This window comes from Centruroides sculpturatus, unplaced genomic scaffold (assembly GCF_000671375.1).
Source record: "Centruroides sculpturatus isolate CEXI.00-Female unplaced genomic scaffold, Cexi_2.0 scaffold714, whole genome shotgun sequence".
NCBI classification, from domain to species: domain Eukaryota; kingdom Metazoa; phylum Arthropoda; class Arachnida; order Scorpiones; family Buthidae; genus Centruroides; species Centruroides sculpturatus.
In genome coordinates this window covers 419,157-439,941 of record NW_019384967.1, presented here as the reverse complement: position 1 = coordinate 439,941, position 20,785 = coordinate 419,157, and the positions used below count along the sequence as shown (strand labels likewise).

The 20,785-nt window shown below is 31.5% G+C and overlaps 1 protein-coding gene across 1 annotated transcript in view; it reads left to right on the top strand.

Moving 5' to 3' along the window:
* The first annotated feature begins 324 nt into the window (after positions 1-324).
* The window catches only part of LOC111632531 (dipeptidyl peptidase 4-like), a 36,674-nt gene continuing 16,213 nt past the window's right edge, over positions 325-20,785 (top strand). Inside the window, exons 1-10 of the mRNA XM_023376973.1 lie at positions 325-366; positions 1,599-1,651; positions 1,749-1,827; positions 1,943-2,069; positions 2,170-2,339; positions 2,420-2,520; positions 6,767-6,890; positions 15,520-15,672; positions 15,740-15,819; positions 15,894-16,123. Coding sequence (XP_023232741.1) covers positions 325-366; positions 1,599-1,651; positions 1,749-1,827; positions 1,943-2,069; positions 2,170-2,339; positions 2,420-2,520; positions 6,767-6,890; positions 15,520-15,672; positions 15,740-15,819; positions 15,894-16,123 — 1,159 coding nt within the window. The remainder of the gene's footprint in view (positions 367-1,598; positions 1,652-1,748; positions 1,828-1,942; positions 2,070-2,169; positions 2,340-2,419; positions 2,521-6,766; positions 6,891-15,519; positions 15,673-15,739; positions 15,820-15,893; positions 16,124-20,785) is intronic.

Below are 20,785 nucleotides of genomic sequence, written 5' to 3'. Positions count from 1 at the left end.
GAACATTTTTGAACATATAGAAAACAAAAGTAATGTCAACAGGACCACTTCACAGTTTTGTGAAATAATTGAAGTTGTGGACAGGATGGTATTATTTGGAGTCATAATCACCAGAGATGGTAGTGCACAGAGGAGCTTAAGAGAAGAATCTTGCTAACAAAAAAAAGCCATGTCATACCTTCAACCTACCATAAAGGACAAGGATGTGACAATTAAGACTAAGATTAGACTAGTAAGATCTCTTGTCTTCTCTATTGTCATGTATGGATACAAAAGCTACACTCTCAGAAAGTTTGAGCAGAAGAAATTGGATTCCTTTAAGGTATGGGATTGGAGAATACTCCTAAGGATACCATGGACAGCAAAGTAAATAAATATCTCAATCCTAGAAACCATCAAGTCTGAGATGTCTCTTAAGGCCATACTTCTTAAGCAGAGACTGACTTTTTTTGGCCATGTGATGCAGGCTCATGATGGACTAGAAAGAAAAATCATGCTTGAGAAGAAGCCACAGGAGAGGTTGACAAGGAATCAGATGGATAGACCAGACAAAGCAGGTCACTGGTATATTCTTGCATGAACTGACAAACCTTATAAAGAATAGAATACTTTGGAGGCACCTTATCCATCAGGTCACCAGGAGTCAGTGTCAACTCAATGCCACATAACAACATACACAGTATATTCATATACATTTGCAGAATATCTACAAAGTTACAGATCATAAGAGACATTCTGAAAGAGCATATGTGCATGAATCTCTATTCATGCACATATGCTTATGATAGTCAACTATAAATTTTTATATTTGAAGTTATTTTAGTGCAATAAACTATATGATCTTCTTTCTTATTGTTTCATTTGCTTTAAACAGATAGTAATATCATAATTTTAAGTAATCAATGTTAAAACTTTCACACAGAAAGAATACTATAGTTTACAAACTATGATTTGTACCATACCATAGAATATGTAAAAACAACAATCATCTTACTCTTAAAACAGTCAGTTATGCATGAATAATTTCCAGTGAACAAGTATTAACTTATTAATTACATTTAATTAAATTGCCTCAATGTCCTTTTTTTCCTTATTAATATGTAAATTTTCTACTATAAATTTGACTATCTTCTATTATCAGGACTTATAATCTTTGTAATATTATCTGTAAAACCAGTATAATAAGTCTGATAATAGAAGATAGTCGAATTTATAGTCGAAAATTTACATATTAATTATTAATTACATGTTTAGCATAATTGTTCAACCATCTTCAATATGTTACATTCTACCATAATAGCATGTAAAGTATCTTAAAGTTAAGTTTGTCAATGCATCTAAATAACTGACTTTCAATAGCTATACAAGGAAGCCATAAAGTCTGAAAACAATAAATGAATATACATAAATTATTTATTGATATTGCGTTACAAGACATGATATGTTCAATGCACTGTGCAAAATTGGAATGAATGACAGAGAAATAAAATATTGTCATATATGTTTCCAAATTTTATGGTCATTCTGTATAAATATTAGCTTTTATTCTAAAATCATATTTTCAAATTTAAAAAATATTTCTTTATTTCTATTTCTAGGAATATAGGCATTCCTACAAAGCACAATATCTTGTATATGATTTGACAGATGGGTAACTATAAAATACATTATAGATAATAAATATTTTAATTATGTAGTTATATAAATATAGATAATAAATATCTTTATTTATTTATTAATGCATTTAGGCATGTTTTTCCACTTCTATCCAAAACACCTGCCATAGAACTTCAATATGCATCTTGGGGACCTAGTGGTAGTCAATTAGTAAGTCATATATTTGATATTCTATGACTTATTTACTTATAAAATATAGATTTTATCAAGAAAAAAATAAGTTATTGGATTTTTTTATTTATAAAGTATTGAATTATTTTTCCAGATATATGTATATAATAATGATATTTACTATATACCACAAATAACATTGGAACCAAGCCCTTGGCAACTCACAAATACAGGAAAAGATGGTGAAATCTTTAATGGAATACCTGATTGGGTTTATGAAGGTAATAATAAATATTAAAAGTATATTTTTAGGGATTTAATAATATATTTTGTGTTTTTATAAATTATTCAAATAGAAAATATTTTATTATTTTCTTTTAGAGGAAATTTTATCAAGTAACAATGCTATTTGGTGGTCAGACAGTGGGAACAAAATTTGTTTTGCTTTATTTAATGATACAAATGTAGATATCATGACATATCAAATGTATGGTTCATATAAAGATTTCAATAATGTTTATCCTACTCCTATAAACTTGAGATATCCAAAGGTAATTTAGTTTAATTATAATTAAATATAATCAACAAATTTTGTGGATAAATTACTAGTATATTTTTTTTTTTATTCTAGCCAGGAAAAACAAATCCAACAGTTACTTTATTTGTCATTGATCTTTCTACAACGAATCCACCTTTACAGAAAATTACTCCTCCTGAAGATTATGTAGATTCGTAAGTTTGTTTACATTTATAATATATATAATATATTAATATATAATATGTAATATATAATATAATATAATATAATATATATAGTGTGTGTGTGTGAACACCTCCATTTAGCATTATTGTTTCTTTAGCAGTGACATTAAAGACAAATACTGTAGATATAAAAACAAAATATCAGTTGCAATTTTATTATACAGTGCTATATTTCATAATAAATTGCTTATTAAAAATTTGTGTAATTTATATTTTTCAATAAAAATTATAAATACTGTACAGTAATTGAAAATTTAAAAAATAAATATTGAACTTAGAGCATCAAAACATAAAATTAGAGTAAAAATTCTCTAAAAACCAAAATAAAGTTACTACTGTATAAAAATTTTAGAATTTTTCATTCAAAAGTAAAGAAATCTTTTCCTTATACATTATGCAGTGAATTTGAAATTTCACATCTTTATGTGAATTGACAGTACTTAAAACCAATAAATAAACAACTTTTAATTAATATCAAAAGGAAATATAAATGATAATTGATCTGTCCACCTGTTTTGCTTATTTAGATCTTGATGAATTTATTGTTTCACCTGCAGTGATAGTTTCATGGACAATGATAGGAATAAAATACCATACATATTTTGTTGCAAAAAGTAATTCAATGGTAATTGATGATTTAAAATGTATTGACTCAAGTGTTTTTAAAATTTGGGGGACCAAAAAAGCACGATATGTCTGAATCAGTGATATAATGATGTGCTACTGTACAGTGCCAACTCGAGGCAAGTTTTAGGATGGAGCAAGATCCTATTATGGCACCCCCATTGGTTGCCCCTAATTTATACCCTTTAATTTTCTTTACCGCTGAGGCTGCTCCATTCGCCCTATGGTAGGACCGGCTCTGCTACTGTATTAGCAACAGTACAGTTAGATTCTATAAGCTAGTGGCATAGTGTCATTTTTCATGAGGGTGAAAATAGAGGACAAAGAAATAGAAACAGGGAAATTCTCTCATTCATACAACAGAAGAAAGTTGAATGGATCTAGGAGTGGATATTCTCCAAAAAATGAGAGTCCAGCATTAGATAAAGAATGTGTGGAAATCAATTTACAAAGTCTAGCTTAGTTTGGTTAATGTTTTTTTTTCCCATCTTATTTTTATTGTTAACAAAGTATGTATATATATATATATATATGTATTGTTATTAGCCTTTGCATTTTGTCTTTTATATTTAAATTTTGTTTTATGTTGTTTATTTTATTTTTATTCTCCATCATTTATATTTTTATTTGTAAATTTAAACTGTACTTGTTTTATTTCATTTAAAGTTTGTATGTTTAATTACTGTTGTATGTTCTAAAACTAAGGATGATTCATAAACTGGACTGAAAATGTTTTTGTGCATTAAATAGTATTTGATGGAGATATTTAAGGTGTAGATTTTTTAAAACATGTTAAAAATAATGAAATATCAAAATATGAATAATTAAAATGAAACTAAATTTGCAACAAAGCATAAAAATATTTTTGAATTCAAGACTCTGTGAAAACCTTTACCAAGAAAACAATTTTAAATAATTTTATTCTTTTATTTTGAATTTTCTTTGCCATCAGCCTTTTCATTTGCTTTCTGTCTACTTCTTCCAACCCTGAAATCAAGATTTTCAGTAATAGGATTTCTACCTCCCTAATAATCACTATATCTTGGTCCATTTTCTTCCTTTTTAAATGGACTACTAGTTAACATTACCTTAACTCCTCATCTGGAACAATTATTCGTTCTGCCATCATATAGAAATCTTCAGTATCTTATTTCTTTCTGATCTCAGAAGTCCTTTAACTTTCCAAGAACATTAATGAGAAATTAATTGATTATTTATTCGTTTATCATTTAAATAATATACATATTTTGAAATTATTTCCCGAACATAACATATAAATTTTAAACGCAATGTATTCTAATTACATACTGTAATCAGTTGGAACATCTGAAAAAAAGCATTTGATTTTTGTTAGCTGTTTTGTTCTATATTGTTTTTACCTGATGATGTCTATTTTTATATAGACAAAAACATTAGTAAATTTTTTTCACAGTGCTGGTTTTGGTTTTGTGTTGTGTGTCCTTTAATCTGCTCTTCTTAATCTTTTTAATTCCTCATTAATCTTTTCTACCAACTGAAGAAAATCCAAAAAATAAAAAAAAAAAGGAAATTTTTTCAACATCAACAAATTTATTTAACGTATTAGGCATTCGCCTGTTACAGGGACGTGCTATTTTAACATAAATTATTGTAACTTTACAATCAATAACTTAACATAAAATTTATATCTTAGTATCTAACATATATTTCAGTTTTAGTTCTTGAATAACCATTTATTATTTGAAAAATTTCCTCATATAGTTATAAAGATTAAAGATAGTGTTAACATTTGCTCTGTTCAATATCTTGTACATATCAATTTCATTCGTACAGTTGGCTATCTGCTTAATTTCAGAACTTTGATCATTTTAGTTTTCATTGTCGCATTCACTAAAAATGTGTATTTTTGATAATGGTATACTACAATTTGAGCATTTGGATTGCAAATATTCTTTGTATTTATTTCCTAGCATTATTCCATTTTGATTTAATCTTAATTGTATAAAGAATTTTTTAACATTAAATGCAAGATTTGTTAGCATATAATCATTGATTAATGGATAGTTTAAAATTATTTTATACCGATTACTGTTTTTTCTTTTTTGAATGTCTTCGATATCTTGTACGATGGAATATTCCATTACTCTATGTATTAATAGCTTACTTTGTTGTTCAAAACTGTTAGTCTGATCCAAAAATAATTCCATAGAAAATCCATATGTATTTAAAATCTTTGATAGTTGTACTATCCAGTTACGTTTTAAGTCCATATCTCCTGATTTATCATATAGTAAATACAGTATTTTCATTGTTAAGTCTCCAGAAGTTATTATTTTTTGTAGCCAATTAATATATCTTTTTATCAATATTGTATTTAGTTTATATCTATTAAGTTTTAATCGTAGTGCACTGCCTACGATATTGTATTCCAATTGGAATATTCTACAAATGAATATATTTTGTATTTTTTCTAATTCATCAAATTTACCTATGCTCCAAATTGGGGAAGCATATCCCATTGAATTCATAACAATTGAATTGAAAAGTTGAAATTGAATTTGCATGTTCTTCATTTTGACTTAATTAATAATCTAGTAGTATTATTTTGTAAAGTTTTTTGCCTTGGTTATTGTACTCTTATAATGTTTCTCAAATGATAAATTAGGTGTAAATATTATTCCTAAAAATTTAACTTTGTTTACTATTTTCATTTCTTCTTTCTTAATGTAGAAGGAAAGGAAAATTGAAAAGAAAAAAAAAAAAAAATAGAGAATATGGAAATAAGAGAGATGAAGCAAGGACTGTTAAATATTTACATTCTTTTTTTTTATTACTACTTTTCACAACATAGTAAGATTAACAACTGACTAAAAGCTAAATGATGAAGAAATATACAATTTCTCTTTACAACTGGTTTAAGTTCTCTATTATCATTGTATAGTGCTATATTTTTGTTGGCCATCTCTCTATATGATGTTATATAGTTAAAATTATATTTTCAGAAAGAAACTTAATTTATGATATTGAACCTGAAAAAAACTCTCAACCTAAAAGAGACTAAACCAAAAACTTCAACTTAAGAAGGGCTACTCATCATACAATAATAGCTTGCTTAACAATGATTTTCCAAGAACTAATTAATTGAAGAAATTATAAAAGCAGAAATATATTTCTATATTATTCTTAAAGTATTTTTATGTTTTTATATTGCAAGAGTATGTATTAGAACTGACAGAATATAGCAAAATGTATAAATTACCAATAGTTTACTTCTATATTCAAAAGACTCTTGAAAACAGGATCATTTTACATCCATTGAGTTTAGATGTATTTTGATGACCTTATTACGGGAATTTGTGTTAATAAATTTTTAATAATACAGTGAACACACAAACTTTTTACAATGTATATTTAAATAAATATTTTTTGTCATGAATTTGATAGCTGATATTTGTTAATATATACTTTATGCACTTAGCAATAAAATTAATTCTACATTAGAAGTTTTTTAAATATGCTATAAAATCTTTATTAAAATGTTAAAGTGCTTTTATACTTAATTGAAATTTTTTAAATTTAAATTAATAAAAATAAATTTTCTAAACTATTCTAGATATTACTTTACATCCGTGAACTGGGTTGATGACAATAGATTATCTATAACTTGGTTACGTAGACTTCAGAATTCATCAGTAATTAGTATTTGCTATGAAAATCAGAAATGGAACTGCATAAAAGTGAGTTTTATTTGTAAATTATGTTAATAAATAATTTAATGTGAAATTTTTAACATTTCATAAGCATTACTATAACAAATTCTCATTTACCAAACTTTTTTAATTCTAATTTACATGTACAGTACAGTTCATTCTTATGACTTCAAAAGATGTCAGACTCTGAGTATTATGACATCTTATGACAATCCTATATTTTCCAACAGATGGCCTCAAAATGTCTGAAGGACATCATAATGTTTCACCTATAAACATGCTAAAGATGTTTCAATTATGATGATTTAGAGATTTCTTAAAACCTTTTAAGGCAGAGGCTTAATAAGACACTTTCATTCATTTTCTTCATTTTTGAAAGACATCAGTCAAAGAAAATGTAGAATATTTTGATTCTGTTGGCAATGTTTGTAAAAATACTGTATTATTTCAAAGAAACACTTCTAAAAAATATTTTATTAAAATTTTTACAATCTATTACAACTGGAATTCAAAATACAAAGTTATTAAAGTTAAGTTTGTAATTCAACAAGTTACTCAACTTGTTTTTGAACACTTTGTACTAGTTAGTTGCTAACTACTCTGTACAAGGAAAAACGGCAACATGTGTTAACTTATTCTACAAATTAAATTCATTGCTTGTTCTTGAGAACTTGATTCTTACAAGTGTTCGATTCCAAAATCCTGGTTAATTCCAACACAGATCTTGACCTGTACATGGCTGTCGTGACGGCCCTATCAAACCAAGCTCATGAGATCCATATAAGCTCTTCACATGTTGAGAGCTTATATGGGACCTGGGAGGAGAGTAGACCCCTTTTACTTTTTTACAAATCTCTTGCTATTTTTTCTTTGAATAAATGAAATACATGGAATGTTCCTTTATTAATAAAATGCAGCTGTAAAGATTTTATTTTTTGCTAGTAAACATAACAATAATTTATACAAACAGGAACTATTACAGGCCTCTAAGTTTTCTCCAGGCCCCCAGAAAATTTTCAGCTCCACATCTTGTAGCCCTCAGTCCATATGTCTCCTTATCATATGACCTTCATTTCTCTGACAAGATTTGAAATAATTTTGGAAGTACAGTTTGTCAAATGACCATTATATCTGAAGATTTTACTTACTTGTCTAAAAGTGGCATCTTAATTTTCTCATTTATCTAGGGCTAGGCCATTCTTCATAATGAAAAACCTCCTCTGTTTTCATGTTAGGCAAGTTTCTGACTTATAGTAGAATTTAACATAGAAAGTCATTCCATATCAAGTAATTTTTCCATTTTGGAAGGTTTTCAGTGTATTCAGGTTCCAATTTAGACAGTTATCACTTTATAATATAAATATCTTATAATAAAGTCAGGCTTTCTGCCAAATCATCAGACTATGATTAGGCTAAGTTANTGTCAATTCCTCTGACCACCATGGCATTGCTTTTTGAGTTTTCTTTTTCTTGGGGATGCTGTCTCTGCAGGCTTGTAGTAGATTCTCATTGAATTCCATGATCGTTTGCTCTGTCAAACTCTTGTTGTAGCATTTCTGTAGGTTTTCTATGTTCATCACTCCTTCCATTTTTGATTTAAATAATGGCCAGTTCGCTCTGCTTATGGCAAATTGCTTACTATCTTCACCTATCATTCCCTTGTTAACACCGACTTCAAAGAATATATAACTATGGTCGCTAAGACTGCATAGTGGTGATACCTGCCAAGACATTATTTTATTTAAGGCCTTACCGTTGCACATGGTCAGGTCAATCCAACTCTGACCGGTAGCAGCAACGAAAGTTGGTAAAGAGTCAGGTTGGTTTAATAAATATAGGCCATTGGCGCTTATAAATTCAATTATTTGGCTCACTCTTTCATCGTTGTTCGGGTCTCCCCACAACTCCGAATGCGCGTTTAGATTACCACAAATGATGATGTGTTTATGCTTAAAGCGTTTAACAAGTACATCCAATTGGTGTAAAATAGGATTTAAGTCATTTGTTCTTGGGCTGTAGGCAGATATAAAAAAAGTAGTTATCGAGGCCATTTCCAACTTCAAGGCAGGTTAAGTATTGGTTACTCTCCTCTGAATGAAAAATCGCCGGGACGTTTGGATTGCTTATTATGATGGCAGTAGATGGGTGAAAGTCCCTGTTAAAAAGTGTTTTATATATTGTCCTTAGGCATGCTGGCACTCCTCTTTGGCAATATGGCTCTTGTACAATAGCCATATCCACTCTTTCAAGTGTTTTACAAAGTGCTGATGTTCCACTGATTGACCTTTGCACATTCACTTGTACTATTTTTAACATTCTATCATTCACAGTCTCAATGGGATCACTCCCCATAGTCGGTCTTAGCGATCAACATTTTTCTGACTTTCTGTATCAGTGGACAATTCTTTGAGCAAGCGTTATGTTTAAAATCTTTAATTTTTTCCCTCTTGCAATTCACGCACTCTGCTTTTTCTTTGTGCGTACAGTCTTTATATTTGTGGCTCTGGCCACATTGGCTACAAATAGACCCTTTTTCTTGACAATCTTTTGCAATATGTCCAATGCGGCAGCATTGGAAACATTGTGTTACGGATATGTGATCTTCTGCTCCACACCTGGACCAGCCCAGGTTGATTTTCTTTACTTTCAGTATAAGTCTTCTTACGTCAGGGCTCACTTGAATTACCCAATTGGTTGATTGCTTGCCTTTACTTCCAAATTGGAATCTCACTTCTACTTTATTGCGAAACTCAGTTTCCGTCATGTTGCTATTGATAATCTCATTTTGTTCATATAGACACTCGAGAATTTCCTCTCTGGACACCTCTGTTCCTACTCCATATAAGACGATGCGTGGCTTTCTTTTAAAAGGTTCTCTTGTCTTTAATCCGATTTTTGATTCTATAACTTCCTTAAGCTTGTTCTTTTCTTCTGCTGATCCCACTTCAATCGCTACTCCTCCTCTCTTAAGTTTGCGGACGGCTTGTATTCCTATTCCCATTTCTTTGGGATTTATGTTCTTCTTTAGCTTCTGTTTGGTGTTTTCAGCATCTGTGTTATCATTCTCTGGATCCACCAGGAGTATTTCCTTTCTTCGTCTTGTGATTTTCTGTGCTGTAACCTGGGCATAGCTTGGCCTAGTGCTTTCTTTTGACTGTAGAACTATCTATCTTCTTATGTAAACTTTCTACTGCATCTTGCAGCTGATTAGTTGGCTTCTGTCTTAGAAGTTCAATAAGTCTGTCTATTTGACCACATACATAAGAAATGTGTTCACCTGTTCCGAGTTTACACTTGTGATTCTCGGTCATGTAATTTTTAACTTCTTCGCGGATGCTTTCTGCTATCTTCACTCTCTCATCTTCTTCAACCAGTTCCATTTCTCCTTGGGAAGACACCTCGTCTTCCGATTCGGAGACGTATGGCCTTTTGGCCATAGTCCTGAAGAGGACTGTTTGTATGTTTGCTAAAAGACGCAGGAGTTGCTTCGTTTCACCCTTTCGGGTTACTTACGGGCAGGACCTCGGGAAGGTGCAACTCTGCTTCCCCGTGGAAATGTAAATAAGGCGTTACAAAAGAGCTAGCTGACCAGAACACAGGTGAAAAGCGCCAAAAAAGACAGTCGAATCGCTCACGAAAAACGCACTACATAACAATGGGGCACCCTGCCCTCCTGTTGTACTGGTAGATGAGTTGTACAAATTGGTTGAAGGTGTCCATATTGTTTATCAGGTCATTCAAAAATTCGTGATTATTTTTTGGCCAGTGGCCATGCTTGTGGTTGATGAGGATGCGAAGCTGTGATCTCTCAGGCTCCAACATGGCACAGTCTAGAACAGGGGTGTCCAACCTTTTTGTTTCTCTGGGCCGCATTGGAAGAAGTCAAGGAGTTTTGGGCCACAAGTACATATAATATATACTTGTGGCCCAATATACAAGTATATTTAAGGATTAACATGTCTAGATTATAATAATAAGTATTAAAACTTTATCAAGAAAAAGGATATTTTAAAAATTACTTCTACAGACACTTTCAATTTTTACTTAGAAATAGATAAATTCATTTATTATAAAAGAGACAAACGGAAATTTATTTGAAAACCACAAATATTTGTTTTATTTGATTCTCTAATTAATAAAAAGCGACGAAACACCATTTTAAAGTGCATTTTTATTCAACTAATATAATTATAAATAATATGTAGCCCAAAAAGTAGCCAAAGCGCTAAATGATTTTTTACGTCAAACAAAACAAAGTAGCCACATATGGCGCAATGTAGCCAAATCTTGCAACGTTGGAAAAAATACTAAATAAAGCTGTAGTTGTGAATCAAAGGATTATAGACCCAAGTTCAGGGAAAGGAGAGAAAGGATAAAAGATAAAAAAGTGAGAAAGGTTGGAAAATTAAGGGTCAACAGAAGATCTATTTAACCTTTCTCTACTACATCTTTTGTTTTTTCTCATCGCTCCCTCCTTTTCCCAAATTTGGGTCTATAATCCTTTGAGTCACAACTCCAGCTTCATTTAGTAATCCTTCCTCATTCACACATTTCTAAGTATTTGAAAATATTTCCTTTCCACTCAAGAATAAAATACGAATAAAGGTTTACGGCTTTGTTAAACTTTTTTTTGAGTTTATGCCGTTGAAATGGATAAATAATAAAAAAATTAAAACATTTTTGTCGGTTTTGTTTACACGTTTATTGGGCCGCATTGGAACTTGCCTTGGGCCGCATGCGGCCCGCAGGCCGCGGGTTGGACACCCCTGGTCTAGAATGTAATGGAGGCTGCCATCCTGCATATTACAAATAGGGCAGAGGCCACTGTTTTGTGGGTTGACGAAATGCTTAAGGTACGAGTGAAAGCGGCCGTGGTTGGTCAGAAATTGCATTAACTGAAAGTTGGGTGTGATCCATCTATAAGCATATATTGCAGAAATATCCAGAAAAAATTTATATGTAATATTTTGATTTAAGTCCCAGTCGTTTTGCCAGTTGGTGTGAAGATCAGTCCATAGTAGCTTTTTGATAGTATGTAGGTTAAATTTGCTGTAGTCTATTGGTAAAGTTTCGTCAGTGGCCGCAGATTTGGCCAGGGCATCTGCCCGCTCATTCCCAGTGTTGCCCTAGTGGGCTTGTACCCAGATAATACTGATAGAATTATCAGTGTATTTGACGGCCTCATGGATTTCTTGTGTGATGGGGTGGAGATTCTTGCGACGAAGGAGGGAAATAGCAGAGTTACTGTCCGAATGGAGTGTGACGTTCAAGTTATGGTAGTTCATGGTGCACCACTTAATGGCCAACTTGATGGCATGCAGCTCCGACTGGAAGACAGAGCAGCTGCCATGCAAGCGGGCCCTGTGATGAAAGATCGCCATCTTGTTCTGATAGGTGACAAAGCTGCAGCCCACATTATTATCACTTTTTGACCCATCAGTATAGATGTTTATTGAAGGCTCAGAATGAGAGTTGTGAGAGAGGTTAGTTTATGTTGCAATCAAAGACCAACTAACCAATGAACAACTAACCAAGTTTGAGAGGGGAAGGATCATTGGGTTTAGAGAAGCCAGATGTTCATTTTGCCAAACAGCCCATCACTAGGCAAGTTGGAAGTGTTTGACCAGTGGATGAGAGACAGTTCAGGGACACTTTTGGCAGACCATTAGCTCAGAGGACCATGTGGTCCTCCAACGAGCACACACACACACACAACACACAGCCAACTGTATCATTGTCCACTATCTGGACATAGGTGGCATCATTATTACAGGCCTCTGTGTCTGTCTGTACCATTTCAAGGCACCTGGGTGAGAAACATTTGATATTGTAGTGACCATTATGTGTGCTGCCATTGACAGTTACTTGCTGTCATCTCCATTTGCAGTGGTGTTACTCATGATGGGATTGGATCGCAATAGAATGGAACTGGGTTATCTACAGTGACAAATCCAGATTTAGTTTGGGCACTGAAGACAGCTGTGTTTGTGTCTGGTGGCTCCATGGTAAATGCCTCAATCCTGCCTACACTTTGGAAAGGCACATTGATCCCACAGCTGGTGTAATGGTCTAGGATGCCATCACATGTGATAGCCAGTTACCTCTAGTAATGATCCAAGGGACCATGACAGCCCAGCAGTATGTTAGTAACATCCTGCAGCCACATGTTGCCTCTCATGGCAGGGCTCCCAAGAGCCATTTTCAACAGGACAATTCTTGACCACACAAAGCAAGAGTGTAACAGGACTGACTCTGCCACATTTTTATATTTCCCTGGCTTGCCCAGTTATCTGATTTGTCACCAATTGAACATGTCTGGGATTACCTGGGATGCCAAGTTGGACAGCCTAGGAGTTTGATCGAACTAGAGGATTACTTATAGCAATTGTGGACTGAGATGCCACAGGACACCAAGCAGCATCTGTATGCCTGCATACCCACCTGTATCATATCTTGTATTCATGCTAGAGATGGCCCAACAAAGTACTAGAACCTCCTTTCATTTATAGTTTTTCCTGCAATAAATGATCCTTTTGCTTTCATTTTGTAATCACTTATTTATATTACCATTACATTCACACATGTACAATTTCATTAAATTCTGACAACTCCTTCTTGGTGCATTAATTTTTATGGCAATGAGTGTACATCTGCCATTATTAATTTTTTTCATGTATCCCTAAACCACCAAGAGCATACCCAAGGGGTATGTGTAGTCCTGGTTGGGAATTGCTGCTCTAGACAAATTATTTATATATTCTGTTGCTTTTTTTTAATTTGTAAACCAACTGATTTTGGTATAGGTCCATTCCAAATGTCAATTGTCTAGAACTGCAGCAAATCAAGTAACCATGCTAGCACTGATACATTTTTTTATTACTCTCTCTCTAGTATAAATGCATTTTGAATCACACCATATTAGTCATTCCTTTTCAGTATTACATAATTACTTGTGTAATGAATACATTCTCAAGTGATGTTCAAATGAGTTCACAGTCACCTATTAGTGGGATATATCTGATACTACAGTATAGTTCAGGGTGGCAAACCTTTTTGAGCATACATGCCATATAGTAAGCATATTTAACTTTAAAGATGTTTATGCATGCCAAAGTTTTAGAATTTGAATAGTGATATTTAAAGAAATTAAACAAATATGCTTTAATTAGAATAACTGTAAAGAAGCTGATTAAAAAAAAAGGATGATCAGGTGATAAATCAAATGGATGATTGAAAAACCCAGATGATAAATTGAAATCATATGATACGTTACATGCCAAATGATTTCTCCTTACGTGCCACAGTTTGCCACCCCTGGTGTTGTTATACTTGTAACTGATGCATCTATCAAGTGATATTCAAATGCTTTGACAATTAACCACTGGTGAAATACTTCTGATGACTATAGTGCTTGTATAATCAGACATATATCTGACATATCCACAAGAATTTTCAACAGTATTAACATTTAACTGCTGGTGATGGCTACATCACTATATATACATTAGTATATACAGTATGTCTTATTTATTGTTCTTATAAAATGAACTTATGGTATGAAAAACGTTCTGATGAAACACTATCAAGCCTAAATCACTTAGTTGGTTTACAAATTAAGAAAAAAGCAACAGAATACATTTATAATCTGAATCTCAATAAAATAGTCAAATTATTTCATATTTAATTATTAACTTAGTCTAATCATAGCTCAATAATTCAGCAGATCATCTAGTGTTGATTCCCTGATATACCTAGGTATACAGGGTGTGAAGCTAGGGTAACAGGCAAACAAAGAAACAAATAAGGACTTTACAATATTTTCATACAGATGAGGCAATAACATGAGTTTAATTCTGGATCATACAGGCTTATTGATTCTCATACGTAAGACTATCAGTTAATCCTTAATTATTATAATTAACATATACAGAAGTTGTTTATAGCTGTATAAATATAATATAAATATATATTGTCCCATGTGCTACATTAATTTGTCACTGTGAAATCATACAAAGGAAATAAGTCTTACACATATCCTTTCCCTGGTAATATAAGATGCCTATGAGTTTCACATCAATCTCATCCTACTATCCTTGGATGTGAACGGATTTCTCATTCCCTTAAAAAAAAAAAAAAAACACTTTTTGGTTATTCTCTTATAGTCGACAAAACTTGTGCCTTTCTTAGTTGTTCTCTGGTAGACAGTAGGTGTCCAGTAGGACCAGTATTTATAACACTTGACATCTGACGTCATGGGTTGTATTCATCATCAATCCCTCTACCAATCAGTGTGCCTAGGTACATTAACATAAAAAAAACGTGGTATCCAACATAAAACGGAAAGTGGCGCAATTTATTGTACAAAATATAACCTGACCTGAATTAAACCAAACGATAATCTGTTAAAATTTATTACAACCACAACACAAAGAAAGCATTTAACAAAGTGACAGAGCACTATGCTAGCTTTAATCAAAAATCAGGCTTATTGAGTTGTTTTTAATTATAATAAAGAATTAAAGGCATCTTTATCTCTTGTTATTTTTTCAACACCTTACTTAACCATAACCTAGTTAATTCAGTACAGAATAACTGATAAGCTAATATTTAAGTAGCTTTTACTCATATCATAAATTTTTATCATCAATTAAATTAGAGTGTTCAAGAAGATATGAATGGGAGAGGATGGATATCAGATGTATACAGACCTCCATTATTTACCAGTGATAAAAACCATTATTTTGTTCGAATGCCTATTCCAGAGGGTGAAGCTGGAAGATACTTTCATATCGTAATGTGGGATATAAATGTTAGTATATTAATCATATTCTATTTTAGATATGAATATAAAAATATTAATAATTAAGTACTTCTAGGGTAAACGAAAAGATGTTCTTACAAATGGGAAATTTGATGTTATTGATATCATAACTCATCAAAGTAATAATCATAAATTGTAAGTTGATAAGTATTATTAATTTTAAAAATTTGTAAATATAAACAACATAAAAATTAATTTTTCTTTAACAGATACTATTTAGCTGCTTCTGCAAACAAAATTGGGCAGCAGCACTTGTATTCCATAACAGATATGAATGCAAACATATCTAAAAAAGTAAGCTGTCTGACTTGTGATATTGGAAAAAGTTGTCTATATAATAATGCTATATTTAGCAAGAATGCAAAATATTATATTCTGGAATGCTTGGGACCAGAAATACCAAGAGTTGAATTGCGGAATACTGAAGAAAACAAATTAAGTATGCATAAACATGCTATTATTTAAGTACAATAAATATAAACTTGCATTCTAATGATAAATGGAATATAATGATACAAAATGAAGATTACAAAATTCATTTGTCAAATTTTTCTACTGCTTAAAATTTTTTTGCTCTGATTACAAATATGAACAAATTATATATAAGGGGTTATCCATAAATAATGTCACACTCTTTGGAAGATGGGAAGTTTAAGAAATGTGACAATTTGTGACAAGGGGTTTAGGGCAGCATGATGTCACTGCTTACTAAACATACATTTTGAGTTACGGTTGAATTTTGTATAATAAAATTGTGCATGAATTGCTCTTTTATTCAGCATCTCTCAGTATCAATACTGCAAAACTCCCCTAGAGCTGCTACTGACTGTTGGCATTTGCATGGGAATAAAAATGCCAAAGATGTATAGATGAAATTTTGATCAACATGACAAATTGTACATAAAATATCTTATTTCAAAATTTTTGGACTTGTTACCATTTGAACAAGAAGGCAGAGGGAGACCACGGCCCGTAACTGTTGTACGCTCTTATGGGTTTTTGCGAATGCAAATATACGAGGTAGAGATGACGGCAACGAGAGTTATGGCGCCATCTCTACCTCGTATATTTGCATTCGCAAAAACCCATAAGGCAGAGGGAGATTGTACAAGAAGAAGACATGGTGAAGATTGTATATGACTCTGCCAAAGACATTGAATGGATTGACAAAGAATTTATTGACATGGAAAATCTCTCTGAAAGTGTTCATACAGAAACTAAAGTACCATCTCTTGGTATAGTTTCAATAAAAGAACACTTAACTAGTGCATGGAAGTGAAAAAAAAATTTGGAGTAAGCTACTTGATATTTACACTGTAAATAAAATTTCTTTAACTGAATTCCTTTTCTTATTGTTGTACTTTTCTTTAAAAAAAAAAAAAAAAAAGAACTGATGTGACATTATTTAAAGGGGGGGTTGAAAAAATGTGACATGTGAGAAGGGATGGAGAAGGGAAGGGGAAGAGTTAAATTCATCAAAAATAGCATGACATTTTTTATGGATGACCCTAAAATCAAAATATGTTAGAATCAAAAAATTCAGCATATACTTCAAAAATAGATTTAACAAATTTTGCTAAAAGCAGCATTAACATCCTGGACAATCAATGTTTTGTTTATTATAAAATAAAATAACTATGGTAATTTTAATTATATAAGTCAAAATTTATTAAAATTTTTCAGTGTTTTGGACAAAAAAATTAGACACACACACACACATATATATAGTATTATGTAGTCAGTAAGCATACAATGTGCTCTTTTGTTGTTGAATGGTCATCTCATTGCTTTTCTTTTATGCACCTCTGGAGTTTTTTCTTTTTTGATGGACCAGCAGTAATCTTCTTGTCCATCAAAAAAGAAAAAACTCCAGAGGTGCATAAAATCTGCCAGTATGCATTTATCCAATGTTTTTGATATCATTCTTCCATGATTTTAATTTCTTGGTTAAATCTTTCACCATGCTCTTTATTTATGGCATCAACATTCTGAGATAAATGTCCCAAATGAGAATGCAATAGTGAAACTTAAGGCTCATATTGCATTCCAACTCAAAACAGTTTTTTAACATTATTTGGACCATATTTTTGTACTTTGCCAAGAAAATATGTAACCAACAAACTGTAGTGAAGGCTTGGCTTACATTGCAGAAACAGGAAACAGATTGTAGAATACTACTATTAAGAAAATTGAATAACCAACTATCAACACCTTCAAGAGAATGTGTTTTACTTTATCAGAGATTAAACAAGGAGAAGGTATTAAATAAACCCCACAGACCAAAGAAGAAATGGTATTATTTGCAGTGGCATGCTGTCCTTGGAAGCAGTGGAAGTGCTGCTTCCCTTGTATTTTCTAAAATATAAATTCATATTGAGCGATTATTTTTATATTTTAACATACTTTGAATTACTTAAAATTAATATTTTATGATAACTGCATTATGTGTCTTATTACAAATTTCTATACATATGAAAAAATGATAAGATTGCTATTATATATTCGAATATAAATTCATATATTCACAATGGAAGCATTGTATTGTCAAACACAGGACAGCTTCCACAGCAAAAATATTTGAATGGTATAAAGCAGCCAGATTATATGCATTTGTGTACGTGCTTTACAGAGCACCAACCTCACATGGTTTAGCTGGTGGATGCTACATACCAAAGTATCCTATAACACTTCCAATGATTCTATCCAGGACCAGTTCTGGGCTGTTAGCCACCTGCCTGCTAGATATTTGACTGCCCTCACCCCATTATGTGAATCGTGAGTAGATTTATAACTTAACCCAACTGACAGGAGTTTACTGGTATGTTTTTATGATAATTCTATATAGTTGACAGGAGTTTAAAAAAATCCATTAAAATATTTGATATACAGTGGTACCTCAGGATACGAAATTAATCCGTTCCGAAACTGAGATTGTATCATGAAAATGTTGTAAGGTGGATCATCTTTTCCCATACGATTACATGTAAAACCAAATAATTCGTTCCAACGTGAAAAAAATACTCAAATTAAAGCCAAGTAATACATTTAAAAAAATAACTGTAGTAAGAAAAACAAATGAAAAATGCGAACTAATGTAACGTCGTATGGTGAGTTTTTGTTCGTATCGTGGAGCAAAAATATGTTTGAATTTCATGTCGTATCCTGAAAATTTTGTATGCTGGGGCGTTCGTAACCTGAGGTACCACTGTATTTATTTTGCTTTTATTATGCTCCCCCATCTTGTATTACTTACAGATTTCAATGTTAAACTAGTGATATTATGATTTAGTATGTTCCATCTATAAGGGGATGCAGAAAAAAGTGTACAATTCTTGTACAATGTTAAAAAATTAACTTTTGCTTTGGCAGCATCATTTACAACTAAACTTAATGAATGAGATACACAAGGTACAGAAAATAGCCCTAGAATTTATATTCCTTAAATTTATGATTTGTGTATTGTTCTCATAAAAATTTGTCTTTCCACTTCTTTCCCAATACTACAAATATTCAAGTACAAAGTAACCGGTTTCAACTTATTTCTACTTAAGAAGTAGTTAAATAATTAAGAGATTAGGGAATTAGGGACATAAATAAAACCCTGCTGAAAGAGCCAGAATTTTATTTAAACAAAAGCTTAACTGAACCAATCTCTAGCTGAGTACAGTGGTGACTGATTTATTCATAATTTTAGATGTAATAAAGACAGAAATTTTTCCAGTTCAATGAGAGTGACTGTAAAGTTGTAAGTTTTGGAAATTTCCATGGATACCTGGTCCTAAAAGGAATTAGTTAGAAAACAAATGATGGACAATTTATTAAGTTTAACATATGTAGATTTTTACAGCTATGGTGAGAAACATTTAAAATTTACAACAACCCTGTCATATCCTTTGAGGTATACTAGTGATGCAACAAAAGAGACATTTGACATTGATCAGTATCGGCACCCTCAGGATTTGGCAGCCTGCGTGCATGCACACACTGCACATCTACCAGGACTGTCTCTGATTTTATCCATTAGCCACTCGTAGGGAGCTATTTGACTAAGTGGATTGTTTTAAGATTTAAAAAGTAAAGATTATTTTGTCATTTTTATGTACATTTCTTTACAAAGCTATATTTAATTATAATTTTCTTTAAAAGTATATTCATACAATTGAAGAATATTTTGTACCAGGTGTGTATATTCACCACACATTTTATTTCACCAAGTAAGTTTTTATAATTTTATTTTTAATTTTAGCCCTTATATCATGGCTAGCGATTCAGAATTTAACTGTGATATTGAAAATTTATTTTAAAAATTTTGGCTCAAGACCATATAATGAAAAAGAACACATTANTGTGTATATTCACCACACATTTTATTTCACCAAGTAAGTTTTTATAATTTTATTTTTAATTTTAGACCTTATATCATGGCTAGCGATTCAGAATTTAACTGTGATATTGAAAATTTATTTTAAAAATTTTGGCTCAAGACCATATAATGAAAAAGAACACATTATTAAAAGAGAAATACCAATGCCTAAATTAAATATAAATACGTCAACAAAAAAATTTGTTTGACATTTTCATGATAAAATTTATGAAAACATAAAATGGCTTTGTGAATGCATAAAAATGCAAAAATTGTTTTGTTCACCTTGCCTACTAGTTTCAAATAAAATTAATGTGTGGAATAAGAATGGCTTTGATGATTTAAATAATTTGAGTAAAGCTGGCAAAAGACATGAAAATCGTAAATGTCACATCAATTCTTTTGTAAAATTGAAGCAATTTGGAAATCAAAGCAGAATAGAATTTAACATTAGTAAACTTATTAAACACTAATTTTTATTAGTGTTTAATAAGTTTACTAATGTATTTTGAAGTTTAAGGGTATTTTGAAGACACATGACAAGTTTTCATCAGTTATCTTTATTTAGTTGATATGGTACATCTTTTTTGTATGCGTTTCGGGCTGTGCTCCTCTCAGTCAACTTGTATTTTCTCTTCATGTCCATAATCCTGGTGTTGACTTCTTTGCATTTTTGTTTGATGAGTCTTGCCATTTCTAGTTTTTGCTAATTTGTTTAATTTTATGAAACCGTGTCCT